The 24,808-nt window shown below is 38.4% G+C and overlaps 1 protein-coding gene across 1 annotated transcript in view; it reads right to left on the bottom strand.

The window, feature by feature from the left end:
- The window catches only part of NTMT2 (N-terminal Xaa-Pro-Lys N-methyltransferase 2), a 32,687-nt gene extending 17,390 nt beyond the window's left edge, over positions 1-15,297 (bottom strand). The window contains exon 1 of the mRNA XM_043962680.1: positions 15,092-15,297. Coding sequence (XP_043818615.1) covers positions 15,092-15,245 — 154 coding nt within the window. The 5' untranslated portion in view covers positions 15,246-15,297. The remainder of the gene's footprint in view (positions 1-15,091) is intronic.
- Positions 15,298-24,808: the final 9,511 nt, after the last annotated feature.

Raw genomic sequence — 24,808 nt, 5'->3', positions numbered from 1 at the left:
TCAAATCTGATTTTCCATGCTCACTTTTCTTCCATTTCAGTAAGACAACAGTGAAGTCAGGTGACTTTTCTTCATATTACCCCTTGGATGCAGCAGAGATTATGTTTCTTCTGCTCAGAACTACTGTGAATATGGGCAATGTCAACACTATAACAGCAAATGTTTACTACTTACCATACATTTTTATTCTAGTTTGGGTTGCTTCGTTCTTATTGATTATCTAAATGGCTATGGATGAAAGAATAGGACCTTAGCATTGGAAGAGACCTCAAAGATCATGTAACAGAATGCCTTTTTTCTTTTTCTTTTCTTTATTCAGAACCATGATTTCATCAGTAAAGAAGAGGCCTCCAAACTTTTTGTGATCAGATCCTCCTATCAGTAAAAACATTGAGTATACATATGAGTAATACATATGTTTACTTATATTTTAAGATATATAATTTCCAGATATTTTTAATATATAATATACGTGTGTTAATAATTATAAAGAATAATAATGGGTAAGGTTAAATAATAGGCATTAGTTATTAATAACCCCTAATAATAGATAATAATAGGTATTATTACCTAATAATAGTATGATATTATAGGTAATATACATATACTATTAGACTATTTTGGATTAATAGGTAATAACATTATAAAAGTACATGTATATGCAAAAATAAGTGAAAATGAATGAGATAAATATGAGATCAATAATATTATTAATTATACAATATTCATTTTTGCTTTCACTTAAATATCATTGCCAATGAAAATTTAGTAAGAGTAATGTGACTTAATATTTTTAATTTTTTAATTTAAATATTTAATTTTAACAAATTTTTAAAATGTAAAATAAAAATGTAATTGAAAAACATTATTTTTTAAATCTTGGTTTAACACTTTATGATACCATAATTCTAAGATCTGATTCTTTTTTGGTTTTGGGCAGGGCAATGAGGGTTAAGTGACTTGCCCAGGGTCATACAGCTAGTAAGTGTCAACTGTCTGAGGCTAGGTTTGAACTCACATCCTCCTGAATCCAGGGCCAGTGCTTTATCCATTGCACCCGTCTAGCTGTCCCAACTTTATTTCAATACTTGAGTTTAAGGGTTGTCTGAATAGGATGATTCACAAAGACATTTATGTCCACATGAAGGAAGAGCATCACTGGTACAATGAATTATAATGCTCATTTTTCAATCTCATCCACCCATTATGCAGAGTTTTTAAATGGAAATTTGACTAACAAATTCCTAACTTCACTTGATAATTCCAATCAGTTATTCTTGCCAATAATCACAAGGTGTCATTATGGTTTCCACTTTTTTTAAAAAAAGGCATTTAAAAAACACTGAAACTCTTTATTAGGAAGATTTTTTAAATAGCCTAGAAAATAGTTCCCCAGTTTTTAAAGTGTCTAGACACACCCTGACATAACGGGTTTCACACATGACATCCTTTCATTGTTTTCACCAATTCAGAATGGATAAACGTCTATCAAAAAAAGGCGATAAACAATTTCAGATGCTAAAGAGAGGTCAAGAATGATGAGGATAGAGAAAAGGCGATTATCAGATTTGATGAATAAATCATTAGTAACTTTGGAGAGAGTAGGTTGTGCTGACTGATGAGTCAAGGATAATAAAGAAGCTGATAATCTGGGATACTGGAAGAGCGATGGTACCCTTGAATGAAATAGATTCCCTCTGGAGAGAGATATTGGAGAGGAAAAGGTGATATAATGATATCTGCGGTGCGGATTGTATCTCTCTGAAACCTACGAGTTCTATGCTACTCACTCCATCCCACCAAAGAAAGGGGAAGGAGAGTGGGAGAAGCTGAAGATACTGTGATAGCCATGAAAAAAATCTGATTGTCAGGATCGGGTGATGCTGAGGGAAGAGGAAGAAAAAGAATTTTGCCTATTGTCACCTAAGTATTATTACCGCCCCGTCGTAGAGTGAGGAAGTATTGAACTTAAATTTTAATGATTTTCATAGCTGAAAAAGATATTTCAAGAAGACACAAAAATCTTAATGGAGGAAGTGAGTACCTTATTGAAGAGAGTCCTAAAGCTTCTAGGAAACCATTTCCCGTCCTTTTATTGATTGATAATACATGCTTTGTGTTCATGCTACAATACTCTCGGGGGTCATACCATACCATGATCCCACTTTGGATACCAGCTCCTCAGAAAAGAAACTGCTTCAACCAACATAAATTGGTGACTGCTTTGTAATTTGCAGCCTAACGAAACTGAGAAGTGACCTGCCCATTGTTACAAAGACAGTTCTCCCTAATTCCAAAGCCAGCTCTCCATCCACTACACCATAATGCCTTCATATTACAAGAAATTTCATCAAGTCTTTAGACCTCTATTTTCCGACAGAGGCCCAGAGAAGGGAAATAATTTGTCTAAGGTCACATGGCTACTGAGCGGCTGAGTTAGAACTTGCTCTGTGGTCTCCTTAATCCTATCCAATGCCCTTTCCACAATAACACACACTATCTCCCCCCTTGGAGTTCAGTATTCGTTTGACCTTTACTATAGTGTACTGCCAGTGACAGATTCCTGAGATCTAATCAAATAAAGCTGAGATATCAGAAACCAGCCATGGCAGAAAGGCAAACCCTGGAGAGAACCTTTGTAAGTTATCTGAATAATAATATTATTTACTGTACATGGCTCCTTTCCCCAAAACAGCTCCAAGCTCAGTGGGGATCTGATCTCACTAATCCTTCCCACATCCCTGTGAGTTGGGGTGTGAGGCCAAAACCAGTCGCTTACACTTTATATAGCAGGGAGTGGTAATTCAGGCCAGGCCTCCTGACAACACCTAGAATGGACTTCTATTCATTAAACTGAACTGGCTCACAAAGTTCTCCTTTTTATCCAGCTCACTCCAATCCCCACCTTCCCTGTCAAAGCACTTACAGATTTTTTTTAGGTTTAGAATGGGCAACCTCTGATGTGACCAGATACCTACCATAAAAAAATAAGGTTAGTAAAAAGGATAACCTTACTCCAATCTAAAGACAGATTCAAGGATGGTGGATGTTCCAAGTTCTAGATGACTTAATCTCTGACCATCAACCTTCCCTGGGTCCTTTCCACCTGGGCTCTTGGGACATCAGCAAGAGGACTGAAGATGTACATTTGCCTCAGACTTCCACAGACTATACGGGATGAATGAAGAGAATTACTCAAATTTGGATGATAGCACAGGGAATCTGGAGTTCCCTAGAGAAGTTATGAGTATTGGCAAGAAGGTGGGCACCATAATTCTGGTATGTCCAAACCTAGAAATTATCTCAGGAGCTTCATCATTAGTTAGCACTAATTCCATCCTCTTCTAAGGTACATGATACCATTTAGTATTTGAACATCCTAATAATCCATGCCCCATGTGTGGTCTTTTTATTGGTCAGTTTTGTTAAACTGGCTTTTTCTTCATAGCAAGGGAAGTTTTGGGGGGAGGGGAAAGTTATTGGTAAATGACTGTGGTAGGAAGAGTAAAAGGCATAAATATAAATTTAATTAGAAGAAGGAAGAACACTAGACTTGGATCCCAAGAAACCTCTGTTTGCATCTTGGCTCTGCTTCTCCCCAGCTGTCTGATGCTCTTTGACCTCTTTGACCCTCTATTTCTTTATCTGTAAAGTGAGGATGATAAAACTTGAAGTGCCTATTTGGTAGTGTTGTGTTGTTGTGAGTACAAAATGACATTATATCTGTAAGTTCTGTGCAAGGGTAGAGAGCTATATAAATGCTAGCTGTTATTGCCCAATTGTGAATATTATTCCAAGATCACAAGAGATGGAGCCAAGGCCCTCCTTGATCCAACAAAAGCAGTAAAACTAGCCATGGTCATCATCACCTGTTTAAGTCAACTCCTTGGTTGAGCCTATTAAAACTTTAATGCACGAATAGGAACATTCCCATCTTCCCGTGGTGCCAGCAACATTTCCACCACAAGGGGAATACACAGCTCTGTGGGAGCCTGGCTCAGGAGGGGCCCTTTTCGGGTTTGTCAGCTCAACTACTTCTTTTCACCTACTTGACAGAAGTGTTTAACTAAATAAGATATATGAGCTGTCCCAGCAGCCTCCAGCCTCTCCCCTCCTTTCAGTGTGCCCCATGTTGGACTCTGAGGGAACAACACGTAGGGCTTCTCCTTTACCTTTGCCTTCTGGGATATAGGATGATGTCATTTTAGAATTCCTTGAAGCTCTGGGTGGCAAATTTAGCTGCCAGTGGAATTAGACCCAGTGGATTCTCTTTAAAGATGGTGGGTCTTGGAAAGAACAGCATGGAGTAGTTAAAAAAAAAAGAGTACATATCTTGGAATCAAGAGCCCAGAGTTTTAACCCTGACTCTGACACTTACTTGCTGTGACTATAAGCTCTCTGACTCTAAGCTTCCTCATATATAAAATGGGAATAATTATACTTGTGTTACCTAATTCCATTCAATGGACATTTATGGAATTCCTACTATGTGCAAAGCCCTATGCATAGAACTGAAGATTCAAAGACAAACTAAAACAGTCCTTACTCTCAAGACATTATAAGACTATAATGTTATATGATGGAATATTGTGTACATTATACATGCATATATGTAATATATATGCATACACATGTATAATGTATACAATATTCCTTATAGAAATAAGGCAACAAAATGTATACCCTATAAGTAAACAAGAAGGATGCATAAAGAGTAATTTCTTTTTTGTTTGTTTGTTTGTTTTTGGTGAGGCAATTGGGGTTAAATGACTTGCCCAGGGTCACACAGCTAGTAAGTGTTAAGTGTCTGAGGCCAGACTTGAACTCAGGTCCTCCTGAATCCAGGGCTGGTGCTCTATCCACTGTGCCACCTAGCTGCCTCCATAAAGAGTAATTTCAAGGGAGAAAGATTATTTATACCTGGGTGTTCCAATTTAGAATGCCAGGTTTGGAAGAGGGGAAAAGATAATGGCTTTCTTTTTGGAAGTGTTGAATTTGAGATGCCTATAGGACATAAAATCTGAATTATCCAAAAAAGCAATTGACTTTAGGGGAGAGGTCACAATGGGATCCTGGAAAAGAGACAAGGAAGTCTGGAACACCTGCTGTGGAGAGTGGGATAAGGGAATCCATTAGAGACAAGTAGAATTGTTGAGATGTTGCTATGATTGCTCTGTTCAAATCAAGTAATGTGAATTTGTAGTGGACCTAATCAGCAAGGTGTCACAGCTTCTCTATAACTCTGTTTAACAGCACCTGAGTAGAACAAAGAAAGCAAATGGTGAGAGAAATCCAGGATTGATCTTTGGTAGGTAGGGATTAAATGCCAGGCTAAAGATTTTGTGTTTTATCCTAGGGCCAACTGGGAGTCTCGATATTTTTGAGTGAGGTAGAAATGCTGCCAGAATTGAGATTTTGAAATATCAATTTGGCAATTATTTGTAGTATGAATTAGGAGAGAGAGATGATAATGGAACCCAAGGGGACTGATGAGATCACCAGGGAAAAGAGTGTAGAGTTGTTATGAAAGTTATTTTTTAAAGTGCAATTTAAAACTTAAAATGCTATGTGTTAGCTATTATTTTTAACTGAACACATATTTTGGGTCCATATTTGACTCTCCCAAAAGACAATCAGAAGTCTCTTTATTTCAAGAAATTTATGAATTAAGAGTAGCATATCATTATAACTGAAATAAATGAGTTAATTAATTAATTAAACAATGAAAGAAAAAGTAGTTATTAAGTGCTTAGTATTCTCTCCCATTAGGATGCAAGTCCTGGAGGACAGTGACAATGGTTTTGCCTTTCTCTGTATCTGTATCATAAGCACTTAGCCTGGTATATAGAGGCACTTAACAAGTGTTGTTGACTGTACTACCATGTGTGGAACTGTTCTAAGTGATAGGTTACAAATACATATTGAAATAGTCTCTGTACTCAAAGAACTTACATTCTAGTAGGGGGAAACAGCCCATATATGTGAGTGGTGGCTAGAGGGGAGAGCTTTTGTCTGAGGAGTCACAGGGCTGATGAATGGAAGTAGAGGGTAGTTGATGTTCAGTCTTTCCAGAAGCAATGGTAATATAGATTTGATTAATGGACTCAGAGCAGGAGGTGAAAAGTAGAGAAGAAGATGCAGGATGTGCACAGCAGCAGGTCAAGATGACCAGGGAAACAGTTGAATGGAATATGGAAATTACCTCCAGGATCATACAGTCCAAGCCTCTATTTATATGGATGAGGAAATGGGTCTAGAGGTCACACAGTTTGTGGCCAAATACAAGTTCATCCATCCTAAGAGAGGACCTTGCCACAGAGTGAATATGACCCCCCCCAAAAAAAGTGTTTACTAAGTAGCTACACTATTACAGATAGGAATTAAATTCATGTAGGGAGTTTCTGAAGGAGAACATTTCCTTCACAATGTGGGACATCACCCTCCTCCAGAGGGACCCAGGGTTACAGACTGATACCAGAAGTGAGCTGATTGAAAATGAAAGGTGCTACTACACTGAACTAACTGAATGTAATCATGACGAGTTAGAGCTCTGTCTGGCTCACTGACTTGTATAGAGTACAGAATTTTAGTTTACTTGACTGTGCCTGTCTAACCACTACTGTGACATGGTGAATTTATCCACTCTCCACTTCCTCCCCTTCTCCTGCTTTATTGATGCCTGCATACTGCCATTGATTTCCCTCAGAAGTTCCTTGTTTTCTTTAAAGTTTGCTTATTTGTTATCTGTACTTTTATAATAGATTTTTTTCTCCATGTACAAATAAACTGATTTTTATTGCACTCTGAGTATTTGCTATCAAAAAGTGGATCATGTAGGGGAAAAAACAAAGGGATACCAGTAATACCAATTGTCCTAGAACTAACCTCAAACCTATAAAAGCCAACAATTACATAAGATGGGGAGCACTCTCCTAGTCTCCCATGAATGTTTGGAAACTTACTGATTGGCTAAGATTGACCCTGGAATTGCAGAATGAGCCAATAAGTTTATAGTTAGTGTTTCCTTAGAGAGTTAATAGTATTTTCTGACAGTTTTCCATATTAGAGGTAAATATCCTTAATTGAAAATATTCCTAGTCTACTCTTTAGGAAACCTTTATCTATAGTCCTGCTCTTGCACTCTGAGGATAGTTATTTGCTGAAAAAATAAAAAGGGTTATAGCCCTGAGTGTATAGTTCTAAATTAGACTGGCACTCTAACCTAGTAATGGTGCATTCTTGCCTAACTTCATATATTTTTGAGTGCCTTCTATGTAGTGGGTATGATGCTAGTTGCTATAGGGCAGGCAGTGGTGTCAAATTCAAATATAAATGAGGCTGTTGAACCATACATAAGGATCCCTGTGGGTTGCATATTGATTTAGAAAGCCACAAATTAACATTATATTTTATTGTATTTTTATTTATTTTGTTAAATTTTTCCCAATTACATTTTTTTTGTGGGGGGCAATGAGGGTTAAGTGACTTGCCCAGGGTCACACAGGTAGTGTCACGTGTCTGAGGCTGGATTTGAACTCAGGTCCTCCTGAATCAAAGGCCAGTGCTTTATCCACTATGCCACCTAGCTCCCCCCCCCCCAATTACATTTTAATCGGCTTTGCTGTCATACTCACCAGTGTAGCCACAGCAAGGTTGCCCACTGGCCATATAAGTTTGACACCTCTGTTATAGCGAATACTAATGAATTCTTTCTTTGGTGAGAAGTTCTTATTAATAACCAATTAACTTGGGGAGATTTGGAGCTCTCTCCTTAGTCCAAAGTCCTGATTTAAGTTGTCTATTGAATCACATTACTAATAATGAGATTGCATTAACTCTCATCTTCAGCAGACCCCAACCAAATTTACAAAAAAAAAAAAATTAATCTAAGGTGGAGAAGTCTATTGTATTCTACTCAGGTTTGGGTGGACAGATCCTTTTGTCTAGATAGCCCAAGGCTACAGGTGGTCTGAGATAATTTCTCTATCCAAGGGTGACATAATGTCACTAGCAGTCCTTCATTGCTTCCAGAACAGTAAGTAAACTGTGAACTTTCCACCATGATTATCTTTGGTATAAGAAAGACAGCCAAATGACCATCCTTTTATTAATAATCTACTGGCCTTATTAATGAAATGATTAAATTACCCAGAAACTATACCTCTCAAACCTTTCTAAACCTCACACTTTGAATCTTCTCAATATCACTTGGATTTTTTAAATAGTTTTTGAGAGTTGGTTGGTATTAAATACTCTGTATTGCCTATAGGTTTTTCCATTAATCCTCAGAGCAATGTTCACTTGTTTCATTTTCCTGTTCTCTCACATAATTGCCACCAAACAATTTCCTTCAACTTGGTCCCTAGATTAAATTCTGGCTAGTATGCCAGATAATATTTATTACCCTCAAAGAGTGCCTTCTTTTATGAATGTCCCCACACAAAATCCATGTTTTGAATTAATTTTCCCCCACTATCTCCTAATCAAGAAGGTGGCACAGCATACATTGGCATCATTTCCATCTGGGAAGACAGATACCAGGCATTGCTCTCATTTTTTAAAAGCTTAGCAATGGTGAGTAGCACTTCTCATAATACAAATGAAGAATTTTAATTGAACAGGTGCTCGTTCCATCATTAATCTCTGAAGCCCAGGGAAATCATTTCAACAAAATACTTTACAACATTGCATTGATTTCCTATCTACCTCTTTCCCTACAAAGAGACTGTACAGACAGTCCACTCTCCTTCCATAATAATCCTCAACACCAAGATCTCTCCCTATAGGCTCTAGAATAGGAGAGTTTACTTTTGTAAAGAGGACTTACTTTTCATCCTGATAAAGCCTTGATATCACCAACTGCTAGCCATAAAATCTCTGCATAAATGTATCAATATGGACCCCCCAGATTTCAAAGGGGCATTCTGTATATATGTCTTTGGGCAAGTCATGGTACGTCACTGCTTGGTAATGAATGCCAGGTGCTTTTAAGCCCAAAATTAGTCTTAAGGCAGCCACAGTCATAGGTCTCAATCCCCTTGGTATCCCTAGCCAAAGAAACACAGAGAACTAGAGTTATTTTCTAGGTAATTTGGAAATAAGAAATTTTAGTTATAGGCATCATGGCATATTTGAAAGAACAAGATGAAATTATATAAAACATTTTTCTACACTTTAAAAAATAAAATACCCCTTTATTAAAGTAACCAGGCATAATTATTAACTAATATTAGCAAGACATATTTCAATGATATAAAAAATAGAGTGCTCTTTAAAGAAATACAAATGCTAAGGAACAACTAGATACTTTCAAATGTTCTCAATTTCTATTTAGGCTAAATGCTGATTTCCCCCAGGCTTGAATAGAACACAACTTTCTAATAGCCCAAACTATTTTGGGATTTAGGCACTTCTAGAACTTGTCTGCACCTCCTAGACTTTCATCGTTTTGGCCAAGTGTCAAAACACTGACATTTTCCTGCTAAAGACTTGATCAAGTCCTCCAGAGATCAAGGAATTGGACTGAAGGGGACTTTTTCACTTAACCTAGCATGCTTAATTCAATATAATTCAACAAACATTTATTAAGTACCAATTATGCATACAACATTATGCTATTATCTGGAAGAGAAATACAGTTTTGATAGCATACAATTACCATCCTCATGGATCCTACAGTCTAGTAGAGGGGCACATACCCAAATAATTATTATACAAAGTACATGATAATTATATTAGAGAGGTCCAGAAGTGCTAGACAAACCTAAAGATGATGAGTCATTTCACTGCAGGTATCATGGAATGCTTGCCAGAAGAGATGGTATTTAAGTTAGACTTTTAAAGGATATATAGGAATTCAACCTGAAACATCTGGGGAAAGGGAGAGAGTATTCCAATAAAGGGAGCTATCCCAAAGTGATATGGCCTGCCTTGAGACACAGTGGCTTCTCCTTCATTGGAAGTCTTCAAGTAGATGTCATCTGGCTTCCTGTTAGGCGTATATAGAGATTTTTTCAGGAAGTGGTTGGACTATATAGCCATTAAAATCTCTTCCAAATAGGAAATTCTGTGCTTCTGACTAGGATTTGTTATAGACAAAAGGAGAGAGGTAAAGAAGGACAGAGCTTGTGTAGGAGACAGTAAGTCATCCAGTTTGGTTGCAGCACAGAGTATGTGGAATAGATGAGATAAGCCTGAGGAACTGGAGTGACCCCAGATTAGGAAAAAACCCAAATATTGGCCAAAAGCATTTGACATTAGTTCAGTAGGCAATAGGAAATTGTTGAAGGATTTTGATCAGAGAGTGACATGACTTCCTTATGACCATAACCACTGCATCCTGTAGCAGTGGGAAGACTGGTTTGCAGGTTGGAGCAAGTAGAGGTGGGGAGATTTCTTAGCAGGCTATGGCAGTAGACCCACTTGGTTGTAATTCAACAGGCCAAACTATGGGAAGCATCAGTGGAAATAGGGAAGACAACAGATTTTTAAAATATGGTGGAAGTAGAATTGACAGGATGCAAGATGATTGGAAATGGAAATTGGAGGAGAAGAAAGTGTCAAATATTACTCCCAGAATTTGAGCATTCCAAACAAAATAGGGTGAGTTGTGATGCCACTGGCTGAAAGAGTGAAGTCAAAGGAAAAGATCTAGAGGGAAATATAATAGCTCAGTTTAGAGTACTTTGAATTTGAGGGACTAGTGGATTATCCAACAAAAGCTATCTTATAATCAGTTGGAGATTCAGGTCTGGGTGTAAGAAGAGAGGTTAGAACTGTAGAATGGTTCTCGGTGGTACTTGAAGCAACTAAGTGGCTCAGTGGATAGAGTACTAGAACTGGAATCAGGAAAACCTGAGTTCAAGTCCAGCCTCAGGCACTTAGTATCTTTGTAAGCATAGGCAAGTCACTTGACCTTTGCCTCAGTCTCATCATTAGTAAAATGGGAATAATAATTAATACCTTCCTCCTAGGGTTGGTGTGATGATAATATGAGATATTTGTAAAGTGCTTTGAAAACCTTAAAGAGTTATAAAAATGTTAATAATCACCATCATCATCATTATACTGGTAATTTAAGTCACAGGAGTGAATGAGAGTAAAAAGAACTGATCAGGACACTTCTCTCAGAAAGGTGAAGACTCTTTAAACAGACCTTAACACAGTGTTCAGTTCAATGCATGTTAACAAGCATTTACCAATACTAGAAGGACAAGGCACATTAATTGATGTGAAAACACTTGCTGAAATTTTACTGTGAAATAGCTTTTCATTCTATCTCTATTTTCTTTGCTCTGTAGTTTAAAAAATACACTGCATCAATTGACACAGCATCAAAGTATTCTTCAAGGTATTTTTTTTTTGCGGGGCAATGGGGGTTAAGTGACTTGCCCAAGGTCACACAGCTAGTGAGTGTCAAGTGTCTGAGGCTGGATTTGAACTCAGGTACTCCTGAATCTAGGGCCAGTGCTTTATCCACTGCGCCACCTAGCTGCCCCTCAAGGTATTCTTAAATTCTCATCCTTCTAGTGTCTGCACTGTCCTCTGGGATATAAAGAAAAGAAAAAATACAGTCCCTGACCTCAAAAAGTTTACATTTGGGAGGGAGGGAGGAAGTGGATAATGGTTGTACCAATAAGTAAACACAAGATCATTTAAGATGAAGACTAGAGGAATGAAGAAAGTTTTCACAGCCCCCAAATTGAACCTTGAAGGAAGCTAGAAACCATTTTGTCAATAATAAAATAAGGAAGAAAGGTGTCTCCAAAGAGTCACCTAAGTCAAGCCTGGAAGAAAGCTAAGGATTTTTATGAGGTCTACAGAGAGTTAAGTTCATATGTCTACACTAGATAAAGAATCCAAGGCAAAAGGATGAGGGAATACTGAGTACTAATATAAATTATAAAGTTCAGTTATCCTATCCAAAACCAATTGAAGGGAGAAGACAGGAAAAATAATCATTCCCTAGAAAGTAGCACATGTTGGGAGACTCAGGGAGGTGGCCAAACATGTCTGATTACTATAAATGGGGCAACTTGTAGCTTGCACGATTTTTTTGTTTTTTTGTTTTGCAGGGCAATGAGGGTTAAGTGGCTTGCCCACGGTCACACAGCTAGTAAGTGTCAAGTGTCTGAGGCCGGATTTGAACTCAGGTACTCCTGAATCCAGGGCCGGTGCTTTACCACTGCGCCATCTAGCTGCCCCTGCATGATTTTTAATGGTCAGAATAAATACTATTCACTTGTAGCATATGCTTACCTAAATTAAACAAAGACAATCACTACTGAAATAGGTGAAAATCAACTTTAAGATATTTTTCAGTACCAAGAAGTATAGAAAACATTTTTGCCTCTTGAGTAGCATCAAGAATTTCAACCTGCTGCTTTGCAAAGCATTTTTTTTCAGTTTATTTCATTTGATACAGCAACCCTGTGAGGTTAAGTGTTGTTATTATCCCAATTTTAGTGCTGAGGAAACCAGGTCTAGTCTCTAAATGACTTGTCCAAGGTCATACATCTGAGGCAGAGTTCAAACTCAGTTTTATCCTGGCCCTAGGTCCAGTACTCTACCCACTATGCTACCTACTACCTAAGGTTTCATATTTGGCTTCTAGACCTGAGCTCTACCACTATTTATGAGACTGCAGACAAAACACAACACTCCTCTGAGCTTCAATTTCCCTATATGTAAAGCTAGGCTAAGACCTCCTTTACTTACCACACAGGGGGAATTGTGAAGATCAACTAATAGATTTTGAAAATCTTAGGACCATTATGAGTGTCTCTACTCTCAACCTCAAACTAGGAACTCTGGCTCCCACCCTGGGGCACTATGCTCCTGTTGGTGAGAGTTCTTGATACCTAGCCAGACCTAAACTGATCTAACAATCCCAGTGACTAAGCATACCAAAACAAACTTCCCTGACCAACACTCCCTATATATGCTGTCTTCTATTACAATATATAAATTCCATAACGACAGGGACTGTCTTCCTTTTTGTGTCCATATCCTTGGTGCTTAGCACAATACCTAGCACACAGGAAGCATTTAATAAATGGCCTTATTGTTCATTCATTCAAAATATAGTTGATCCAACTTCAAGACAACTCAACAAGGGGTCTTACTATTTTTCTACGAACAAAAAAAAAATCCTTCAGAAATAGTTTTAAGCATAAAAGTCTTAGTTCACATTGCTCTTTATCCAGGTTCCCCTCAAGTAGTACAATTTCCTTCAAAACATTCCTCAGGGGGCAGCTAGGTGGTGCAGTGGATAAAGCACCGACCCTGGATTCAGGAGGACCTGAGTTCAAATCTTACTACCTGTGTGACCCTGGGCAAGTCACTTAACCCTCATTGCCCTGGGAAAAAAATCCTCAGGTGCTACCTTCTAAATAGAGCCTTTCTTCCTTCCCCTACTTGTTACTTTTTGAAAATACTTAGCATTATTTTGTATATACTTTGTGCTTATTTATCTGTGGACCTGTCATATTCTCCTGTAAACTATAAAGTTCTCAAGATTATATAAATTTTCAAGAAAAGGGACTATTTTGTCTTCATATTCCCATCGCAAAGGATGAAGCCTGGAACATGGCAGGAACTTAAATGTGGATTGAGTTGAATTAAACTTGTTGACTTTTTCCAGACTCTAAAAACTGCCCTACTTCACCTAAGACATAAATGGGCTTTCAGGAAACCTCAGAAAAATTGTTTGGGAACCATACATGAACGACTCTCTTGCTATTACTAAAAAAACTCAGTTTATATAAAACTAACATATTCCTCAGTTATGACTTTACTTCCTATAGATTGGCTATAAATGATGCTCAGAAGTGACTGATTCAATAGAAATGGGGATAGACAGGCCTGATAAGCGTTTTATTACTCTATTTTTCAAATATTTGAAAACTGGAGGAAATTAAAGATTATCCCAGTTTCTCATAACCACTCCCCTTTGTACACACACACACACACACACACACACACACACACACACACACACACACACACACGCTCACCAAATAAAAAGAATCAAAAGCTGCCCTTTTCATTGTCTCTGCTAACTATTGTGGCTCATGAAGGTCAAAGAAGAGTATTTTAATTTTTTTTTTTTGGTGAGGCAATTGGGCTTAAGTGACTTGCCCAGGGTCACACAGCCAATAAGTGCCAAGCGTCCGAGGTCGGACCCGAACTCAGGTACTCCTGACTCCAGGGCTGGCCCTCCATCCACTACACCATCCAGCTGCCCCCAAAGAAGAGTATTTTAAAGTGCAAGAATTTGGGGAGAATATCACATTGGGCATATTTTTAAAATAAATTAAGTCAGTATAAAGGACTTAGAGACCCAAGCTGAAGCCCAAGTGAACCATTTTCTTATCATTATTTAGTGAGTCTACACTCTTCCTAGATTCTTAACAAGTTGCAATTCAAAATTATCCAACTTTGATAGCCCTAAGAATTTGCAGAGTAGTAAGCATACCCATAGGATCATAGCTATAGAGCTAGGAGCTACTTTGGAAGGCATCTGTTCCAACCCCCTCATTTGTTCAGATAAGGAAATTGAGGCCTAGGGAGATTAAGGGACTTGTAAAGTCTCACAGATAATAAGCCTCAGAGGTAGGATTTGAACTGAGCTAGCAAAGGAAATGACAAACCACTCCAGTATCTTTGCCAAGGAAACCCTACATGGGGTCAAAATGAGTTGGATACACCTGAAATGACCGAACAACAAACCTGTGGCTTTAGCACCATTGGGTGCACTTTCCATTGTACCAAAGTGCATCTCCTTCAGGGAGAAGAAGTGTTTCTAAGTCTTGGTCTCAAATGGGAAGTGAAACGCCTTGCCTACAGTGAATCTCAGAATAGAAACCTGCAGTTCTAACTCCCAGTTTAAGGGTCAGCTCTCCAGGGTGTCTCTGCTCTCTCCTCTCCTGTAAAATAACTCCTCAGCCATGTCTCTGCTGAAAGTTGCCCTCTGTGTGGATTGTAGCCCCAAAAGAAAATGTAAAATTTTCCTTTCCTATGCACCCCATGTCCAAAACAGCCACCCCAAGCATCTCTCCCTGCCAGGATCCTGTAGGTCTCATGTACTCACCCAGAGAAAGTTTTTCCAGGAGATAGAGATAACTCTGAAAGAAGTCATTGCGGATTGCCCTGTGAAGGATGAAGGACATGCTGTGCCGACACAGCTCATCATCTGTCTTTTGCCAACGGGATCTAAAGGCAAAATGGGCTCCCAGATAAGCCATGAGGAGGGGAAGAGGTAGAATGATTCTTCCTACATGGAAAGGAAGACTCCTGCCCGACTGGTGTGTAGTGTGAGTGATCTCCTTTTGCAGGAGCTTGGGGCTGTCATTTTAAACCATTTCTGTCATCCTATATCACGGCTGAGTGTCATGGGGTGGGTGGAGATGTCGGGGAAAGGGGGAGGGCTGTATGGGGGGGAGGCATGGAGAGGTCAGACTTTTGGCATTTTCCCCAGTCTCTTGGGTGTCACCCCTTCCAGGCCAGCAAATGCTGAGCAAAGATGAAAACGCAAACTGAGACATTGTTTTATCTGTTGCTACACACACACACACACACACACACACACACACACACACACTCCCACCCTGAGGATTTGCTTTAATTTGATCCTAGTCTTGGACTTGTTTCATTTCCATATCAAAGAGTCATGGGTTATGTACCTGACACAAAATAAATACTTGATTGATTGATTGATATTTTTTAAGTCTTTACAAACTTCTCCCATAATTTGTCCTACTTATCTTAGAACATTGAATCACAGCAATGAAAGGGCCTTCCATGGGGCACCTGGTCCACTCCACTACAAGGCAAGATTGGCCTCTGATCATCCCAGATAGAATAATAAATTTCTCACAGGCTAAAGAATTTCCAAGGAGAGAAAATTCCTTGGTAACTCATCTCCTGCTTACACATTCTTCCCTGTCAGGGAGATCTTTTTATAAGAAGTTCTGTGTGCCTTCAAATTTTATTTTATTCTTTCTTTTGCCCTTTTTAGGGTATAATACTTTTAGTTTAAGACTTTGCTCTCCAGTACATGAACTCAGATACCCAGATGTTTCCAATAGGAAAATGCACAAGAAATTAGCATATTATTTAGGATAAAAATAAAGATGATGTCCTTTTGTTTAGCCTTGGAATTTAACCTAGTGTCTGTTTTCAGTTCTTTCATGAGGTTATCATGGTCTCATGGGTGGCATACTGGGAAAGGGAAAGGAGTCAGGGACTCCCCTCCTTGACCTTTAAATTCCCTAGTTTAACTTCTGTGATGCCTTAGGCTACCTTTCTGTGCATCAACTTTTTAAATATATAAGAAAAAATAAAATAATACCTTCCTGTCCCCCATACTCCTAATGTAATACTGGGATTAAGGTCATACTTCAATAAATGCTTTATCTGACCTCCAATTTACCTCTAAAGAGGGCTCATGATCTCCAAGAGAAAGCTGAAGAGGTACTGAGGCTCTTACAAAGTCTAACCTATACTTGGTTCTTTCATATCTAGGGGACAGTGTGGCGATGTGTATAGAGTAGTGCTGACCCTAAGAGACAAGGAAACGAGTTCAAATCCCTTCTCAGATACTTATTAGTGGTGTGAGTCTAGGCAAATCACTTAACCCCTTTCAGCCTCAGTTTTCTCATCTGTGAAACAGAAACAATAATATTATCCACCTCAGAGAGGTTTTGTGAGGCTCAAATAAGATAATGTACAAAAGAGGCTTTGTAACCCTTAGACAGCTATTGTTATTACTATTATCGTTTTCTCCTCAGATTTTGAGGAGTCTTAATGTCTGCTGAGATGACCAGATTTTAGACCCTTCACTTCTTGGTGTGAATGGAAAATAATTGGAGGATGGGGGACAGAGTCAAGGAGGCAGAAGAAAGGACCAGACCTAGGGTTTCATCAATGTGGAAGATCTCTTGAGCAATTCAGATGAGTAGCACTTTGTATATAACTTATAGTCTTTAAAAGATGCTTAAATGAATGATGCCTGGCTAGCAGGGAAGCAGGAATAGATACATCTCCAGCATCTCCTTCCTCCATTATTCTCCAAGGGAGACTTCAATTCCTGCTAAGAGGAGAAGCAGGAAGTTGGGGCCAGAGGCCAGCTGCTCTGCTCATCTCAGAGAGAGGGGTAATGTGCTAGAATTATATATTTCTCCATTAAATAGCATTGATCTATGGTGTTGGTGTCAAACTCAGATAGAAATGTAGACCACTAATCTATACATAAGGATGGATACCTGAAAGCTGCACAATGACTTAGTTTTAAAGTATAATGTTTTCTATGTGTTTTGTTGTATTTTTATGAATTTTGTTAAATATTCCCCAATTACATTTCAATCTGGTTTGAACTGCTCTCAGCAGTGTAATGTGCCATTGCGGGCTATCAGGCCAAACCTATGACACCTCTGATCTAGATGATGTAATTTTAGGTTCAGGATAAACTCCTAGTCATTATTTCTAGTTTCTTTTCTTTCTTTCCTTTCTTTGAGGCAATTGGGTTAAGTAAGTTGTGTAGGGTCACACAGATAGTAAGTAGCCGAAGTAAAACTTGAACTGAGGGCCTCCTAACTCCAGCACCAGTGCTTTATCTACTGTGCCACCTAGCTGCCCCATAATCATGATTTCTTAATGAGGAAATGAGGACCTCAAACACTGTATCCACAACTTGACTACCTTCTCACTAAATACCAGTTACACAAAAGACACACATAGCAAATAGCAAATAAATCCATTTATCCATGTGGATAGCAAAACAGAAATCAAAGAAAATATTCATATGAGACTACATACCAGACAAAAAAAATTGAAGAAACCCTCCCACTGGGAGTGAGGTAACTCAGCTCGACCAAGAGAGAAGGTACCAAATTTCATTCAAAAAGGAAATTCCATGGCGTCTCTCATTTAACAAGCTGGGACCAAGGATATTATGGAGACTGTTAGCTCCTCTCATGTCAGCTTCTTCCCAAAGTCTTTTCCTCCCTTCAGCAACTTGAAGTGGGGTTGGCATTGTCCATCTTCTCTCTCAAAACTAGAGGCAAGAAATAGTCAAAGAGAAGGAAGAGCCCATATCTCTCTTTTCCCCCATTCTCTTTGGCCCACATCCAGGTTTTGGGCCTTGATCTCCACCAGTGAGGAGAAAGTCTCATACCAATGTGCTTTGGGGCTTGGATTTTAATAACTATTATTATTATCTCCTCAGAGACTTGTTAGGCCTGCCAGAATCATCAGATTTTAGACCCATCACTTGTAGGTATGGATAGAAGATAATTGGGGAGAAGGGATTGAGAAGGCAGAAGAGAGGACAAGACCTATGGTTTCATCAGTGTGGAAGGCCTCTCCAACAATGCAAATCAACAGCAAATTTATAGTCTTATAAAGAAAGGTGCCTGGGCAAATGAGAGATTACATGGCTAACCCAGAGTCACATGGTTGATATGTGTCAGTCAGGACTTGAATTCACGTTTTTCTGATGCCCAGGCTAGCCCACTATCCACTTTTGACATGCTGACTAATGGAACTTGCAGAATAAAAGACTGACAAGTTTTGCTCATCTCTGTGAACTTCCTTAGATTTTGTCCATATTCCACTCTCTAGGGCAATCCAGATATACCTTGTGTCTGGTCGAGGTAATTTTTCTCTCTTGCTGAAGCTCTCATTTCTCTTGACCATATTCATGTTGAGGTGGCCTAGCAGAACTACATGATAAAGATCTCAAGTCTACCACCTGCCTATGATTTTCTAATCAGGAAAGAACAACAATGAGTATAAGGGGGAAAAATATGACTTCAGCAAGGAAAGGAGATAAAACTAATATACAACAAGTTGATCAGATAAGACCATATATACTTAAGTGCTATTGTTTTCCCTTCATTTTCAAAGAGGACCAATGATATCATGGGGGGATGTCTTGACTTGCACATGAATTGAAGTGAGGCAGAGTTGCACAAAATTCTCAGCCTCATTTTCTCTTCCAAAGTAATTGAAGTTCAGTGGCAGAACGGATGTCAACTGACAATGGCCATGGATGACCTTAGTGTCTTCAATTTCTGACCAACCTCTAAGCACTCCACAGCACCTACTTCTCAGCCACCTTTGTGGCTGTTGGAACAAAGTGTTCTCATCTACCCGTTCCAGCAGAAGAAGTCTTTACATGCTTGGGGTAGACACCCCCCTAACTCACTGATGGATTTGAGGCCTGTCAATTACCCATTGTGTAGTCCACTCCTATATAGCAAACACTCACTCAAAATGCAATAAAAATTAGCGTTTATTTATCTGGAGACAGAGATCATTGTGAAAGTAAGTAGAATGAATTAGCAAAGTTCAAAGAGAAGAAGAAATCCCCAAGAGTAACCAATGTCATTTTGCCAGACAGCACTGAGGAGGAGGAAGAAGTGGAGAACATGAATTCACCAAGTGCCAATAACATCAAGTCAGTGAAACCACAAAATTCTGTCCAATCAGATCTTTCCTTGCAATTTCAGTGGTTCAGCAAGTCAAATAAGGCATCAACTTGTCATGATTATATTAAATTTGAGGCAGTGGTACCCTTCATTTTTGAATGCCTGACCATATTCTAAACTCCCCTGCTTTCCTTTTCATAAGCCTTTCCTCTTTCTTTCTTTTTTTTTTCAGGGTGGGTAGAGCAATGAGGGTTAAGTGACTTGCCCAGGGTCACACAGCTAGCAAGTGTCAAGTGTCTGAAGCTTGATTTGAACTCAGGTTCTCCTGAATCAAGGGCTGGTACTTTATACACTGCACCACTAGCTGCCCCCAGCCTTTCCTCTTCATCTGAGGTTTTCATTTCCCATGATCATTCAGCTTCTCCTTTCAGCTTGGAAAATTATACTTCCCAGAAGTCTTCTATGCAATAAAAGGCTATTTTCATTGATGCCTTCTTTGACTAACTACATTGAAAGAGATATCCAGATGTATGAAGAACCTAGATAATCCTACTACCTCCCAAGGTGCCTCCTTCTACTATTGGATACCTCTAATTGTTAGGAAGTGTTCCCTTTACTCAGTACCTAAATTAACCTCCATATTTTGAGTCATTATTCCTAATTTTGTCATCTGGAACCATTCAGAATAAATGTTTATTCCTCCTTCTACATGAGAGGCCTTTGAATACTTGAAGACAGCAATTCATGTTTTCCTCCTCACAGAAAGCATTCTCTTCTCTAACCTAAAAATCAGATCCTTGAGCCAACCCCCAGAGGGCCTTGATCTGATCTCCTTGGCACCCACCATGTAGAAGTGGGAAATGTTCATTTTGAGTGGTATCACATAGTGATTGTAAAGATTATAATCTTGTGTTTTAAGATATTTAGTGTATTCTTTTGAGTACGAAAGAAATGTAAAGGTTATTTTTAAGTGAGCGGAAAAAATACAAGGGTCATCAGTTCACTGTTATTTTTGTGAATAGAACGAAGCACATATTTCATCTTTGCCCAAGCTTGACAAAAAATGAAACAAAAATTTATTTTCTGCCTAAAAAAGAAAAGATTAAATTTTATCCAGAAGTAGAATATGATTAATTTAAAAACTAGGCCCATTGTTTGGCCTAGGTCAAAAGAGAGTTGGCCAAGATCACAGTCTGTTGATGATGCAGATAATGTGCCAAATGCAAGGAACAAGATAACTTTCTCAATATTTAAAGACAAAACATTCAGAATTAAGAAATAAACCAATCAATTCTCTTATTTTTTAAGCAAAAATATCTTGAACATAAACTAAAGCAGTTATTTTTTAATTGTATTTTATTATTTTCCGGTTACATATCACATATAAGGATAGTTTTCAACATCTGTTTATACTGGATTTTTAGTTTCAAATTTTTCTTTTCTCCCCTCTCCCTTCCCTCCTTCCTCCCCAAGACAGAAAACAGTCTGATATAGGTTGTATATGTACAGTCACATCAAACATATTTCTATATTAGTCATCTTGTGAAAGAAGAATCAGAGCACAAGGGAAAAACCTCAAAAAAAGAAGGGGAAAAAAAACAGCCCAACAGTAGAAACAGTATGGTTCAATCTGCATTCAAAATCTTTTTTTACTGGATGTTGAGAATATTTTCTATCATGAGTTCTTTGAAATTGTTTTGGATCATTGCACTGCTGAGAAGAACCAAGTCTATCAAAGTTGATCATCACACAATGTTGCTGTTACTGTGTACAATATTCTCCTGGTTCTGCTCCTCACACTCAGCATCAGTTCATGTAAGCCCTTCCAAGTTTCTCTGAAATCCTCCCCCTCGTTGCTTCTTACAGCACAATAGTATTCCACTACATTCATATACCACAATTTGTTTAGCCATTCCCCCATTGATGGGCATTCCTTTGACTTCCAATTCTTTGCCACCACAAAAAGAGCTGCTATAAATATTTTTGTACATGTGGGTGCTTTTCCATTTTCTATGGTCTCTTTGGGATACAGACCTAGAAGTGGTACCATCGAGTCAAAGGGTATGAACAGTTCCATAGTTGGGCATAGTTCTAAATTACTCTCCTGAATGATTAGATCAGTTCACAGCTCCACCAACAATGCATTAGTGTTCCAATTTTTCCACAGCTTCTCCAACATTTATTATTTTCTCCTTTTGTCATATTAGCCAATCTGATAGCTGTGAGGTGGTACCTCAAAGTTGTTTTAATTTGCATTTCTCTGATCAATAGTGATTTAGAGCATTTTTTAATATGGCAATAGATAGCTTTGACTTCTTCATCAGAAAACTGCCTGTTCATATCCTTTGACCATTTCTCAATTGGGGAATGATTTGGATTCTTATAAATTTGATTTAGTTCCCAAAATATTATAGAAATGAGGCTTTTATCAGAAATGCTGGCTATAAAAATTGTTTTCCAGTTTTCTGCCTCCCTTCTAATTTTGGCTGCTTTGCTTCTGTTGGCACAAAAGCTTTTTAATTTAATGTAATCAAAGTCTTCCATCTTGCTTTTCATAATATTCTCTATCTTTTGTTTGGACATAAATTGTTTTCTTCTCCATAGATCTGAGAGGTAAACTATTCCTTCCTCTCCTAATTTATCTATGGTATTACCATTTACTAGCTGTGTGAACCTGGGCAAGTCACTTAACCCTCATTGCCCCACCAAAAAAAAAAGTTTAAAAATAGCTGAAAAAACATCTCATAAGGTCATTGGATTTTCAAATTGTGGTTAATGCATCAATTTCCATTCAAGAAGCTTTTATTAGGGACTTATATTCTGTGAAAGGCACTGTGCTAGATGCTGGGGGTATAAATAAAGAACCAAACATAATTAAATAAAAGATCATTTGAGGAGGGACAGAACATTAATAACTAAGTATATAGTAAGAGCATAATAACAACTTACTGACTTGACTATCTGCCTGCTTACCTTGGATGTCATCTTCCTACTAGCCATTTTTGGTTCTGCCACTTCCAGGCCAAAGATAATTCTCCTTAGAAGAGAAAAGAGAGGGGGCAGTTACATGGTGCAGTGGATAAAGCCCTGGATTCAAGAGGACCTGAGTTCAAATGTAGCCTCAGACACTGAACACTTACTAGCTATGTGACCTTGGGCAAGTCACTTAACCCTCATTACCTGGGGTTGGGGGGAGGGGAAGAAGAGAAAAGAGAAACCAAATAAAAGTTGAGAAGTTAGTGGTGGTTTCATTAGTGATAGTCCTTTCTTTTTTTTCCAAGGCTGTGAAATTCACGTCACTGTGGAAAATTAAAGGTATAGAATAAATCCCATACTTGCCTCTAAATATAGCACTATTCCCAAACCTTTAAGAACATAGAAAAATATAACACTCTGTTGCACACTTAGACTTAACTATATTTATCACTGAAGGCAGTTTGTCTGTTTTTGTAGTGAATATTAACAGAAAAACAGGATTTGCTTTATGTTAATCCTGCTGGTGTATATCTCAAATCCCTTATAGAAAAACAACAACAACAACAAAAGGATGGCTGTGCTTTTTAAAGTGGGGTGTGCATTTGTTGCAATCATTTTTACTTGCTACCCTTCACAATAACCTGCCCATCTCTTCCTATTAAAATTTTCTTCAAGGGACAGGTAGGTGGCACAGTGGATTAAAGCACCAGCCTTGGATTCAGGAGGACCTGAGTTCAAATCTGACCTCAGACACTTGACACTTACTAGCTGTGTGACCCTGGGCAAGTCACTTAACCCTCATTGCCCCACCAAAAATAAAAAATTCTTCAAGATCCACCTCCTTTATGAAGCCTTCCCTTATTTATACAGATGCAAGTGCCATTTCCTTTCTCAAATTTCCATAGGGTACTTTGAATCTTTCCTTTTTCCCCCACCACAGTCTATCTCTATGCTTAATATTGTCCTTTTCTTATCTCCTGATTAGACTTTTTGAGGTCAGGAGGAGGATCTCAATTTAGGTTTTTGATTTAGAGGATCAAGAATTGGGATACTTTTCCAAGAACCAGGCTTCTTATTTAGTCACTCCCTTAGAGTATATAACCTGCAAGCCCATTAACACAGGCAATTAGCCTTTCTGAGCTTGGGACATTAGGCACATCAGTTACTCTAGGCATATACTTTCAAAATCTGATTCTCTTTAGCCAGGATAGTGCTTCATGAAACAGAGAACAGCTCTCCTTTGGCTAGTGGGACCAATCAGATTGGAGATCAGCAGCTCAGTTTCAGTTTAATAGGGATCATTAAACATTGAAAGAAGTTGTGGCAAATGACCTTTAACAGCTGAAGTAATAATTTAACTCCCAATTTTCTTGTTAATTCATTTAATTTTAACAGATAAAGAGAAGGAAAGAGGCCAGGGCCTATGTCGTGCTCCTTGCTTTCCTGAAGAAAAGAGTTCAGATATGTGGCTTGGATAGGGTTAGATGTTTTAATTCTCAAAGCATCTGAGATGAAAACACGGTGGTATTTCTGATAAGATAAGAGTAAGGTTCCTGCCTACAACATCTGGTTTTTGTAGAAGCTGAGGAGGAGTCTCCCCTCCCTTCCCCATGTTGCACTTTAATTGAAAAAAGTTGAAAAAAAATTTCAAGTCCAGATCAGGATTCCCCCTTTGCTGTATTATGATATGTGCCTCCACCTAACACCCAGAACGTGATACCATTTATATGGCTTCAAGCAGAATCTCTCCTAGAAAGTGGAATTGATATCAGGAAGCAAATGAGCCATAATCCAGTCAGTGTGGTTAGGTTGATACTTCTTCTCATGTGAAAGATGATGATAGATGAGGGTTAGTAAAAGCAGGTGGGTTACTGGGGTAGAGAGAGAGTAAAATTATATCACATTTTCTTACCTTCCCTAAAGACTTATGGGCATTGGATTCAATATGGTAGACGCATCAATACTTAGCCGGATCACAATGATTTAAAAGTTGCAAAGCTCTTAGTCCAACATACTCACTTTAGAGACCATGAAACTGAACCCCATAGATATTACATGATTGTGCTACCTCCCTTTTGTCATGCAGTTTGTATCCAATCCACTATTTACTGTTTCTTGGTATCCTTTGTCAAAAATGCTAAGATGGAGGAGTATCAAGAAGATACATGGTTGGAACAATTATCAACCTATACACTAAAAATTTCTACTTTATTTGTAGCACCTACAAGCTCACCAGAATCCCCCAGCCAAGCACACATCTGTGTATTTGTCCCTATCTAAATGACAGACAACATGGTGTCATAGATAGAGCATGAGACTTGGAATTAGGAAGACCAGAGTTTGAATGTCATCTCTGATGTTTACTACTTAAGTGACTAAGGGCAGGTCACTTAAATCACTCT

The sequence above is a fragment of the Dromiciops gliroides genome, chromosome 4 (genome assembly GCF_019393635.1).
Source record: "Dromiciops gliroides isolate mDroGli1 chromosome 4, mDroGli1.pri, whole genome shotgun sequence".
Classification (NCBI taxonomy): Eukaryota; Metazoa; Chordata; class Mammalia; order Microbiotheria; family Microbiotheriidae; genus Dromiciops; species Dromiciops gliroides.
The sequence above is the reverse complement of the archived record's forward strand: the minus strand, read 5'-3'. Positions and strand labels throughout refer to the sequence as shown.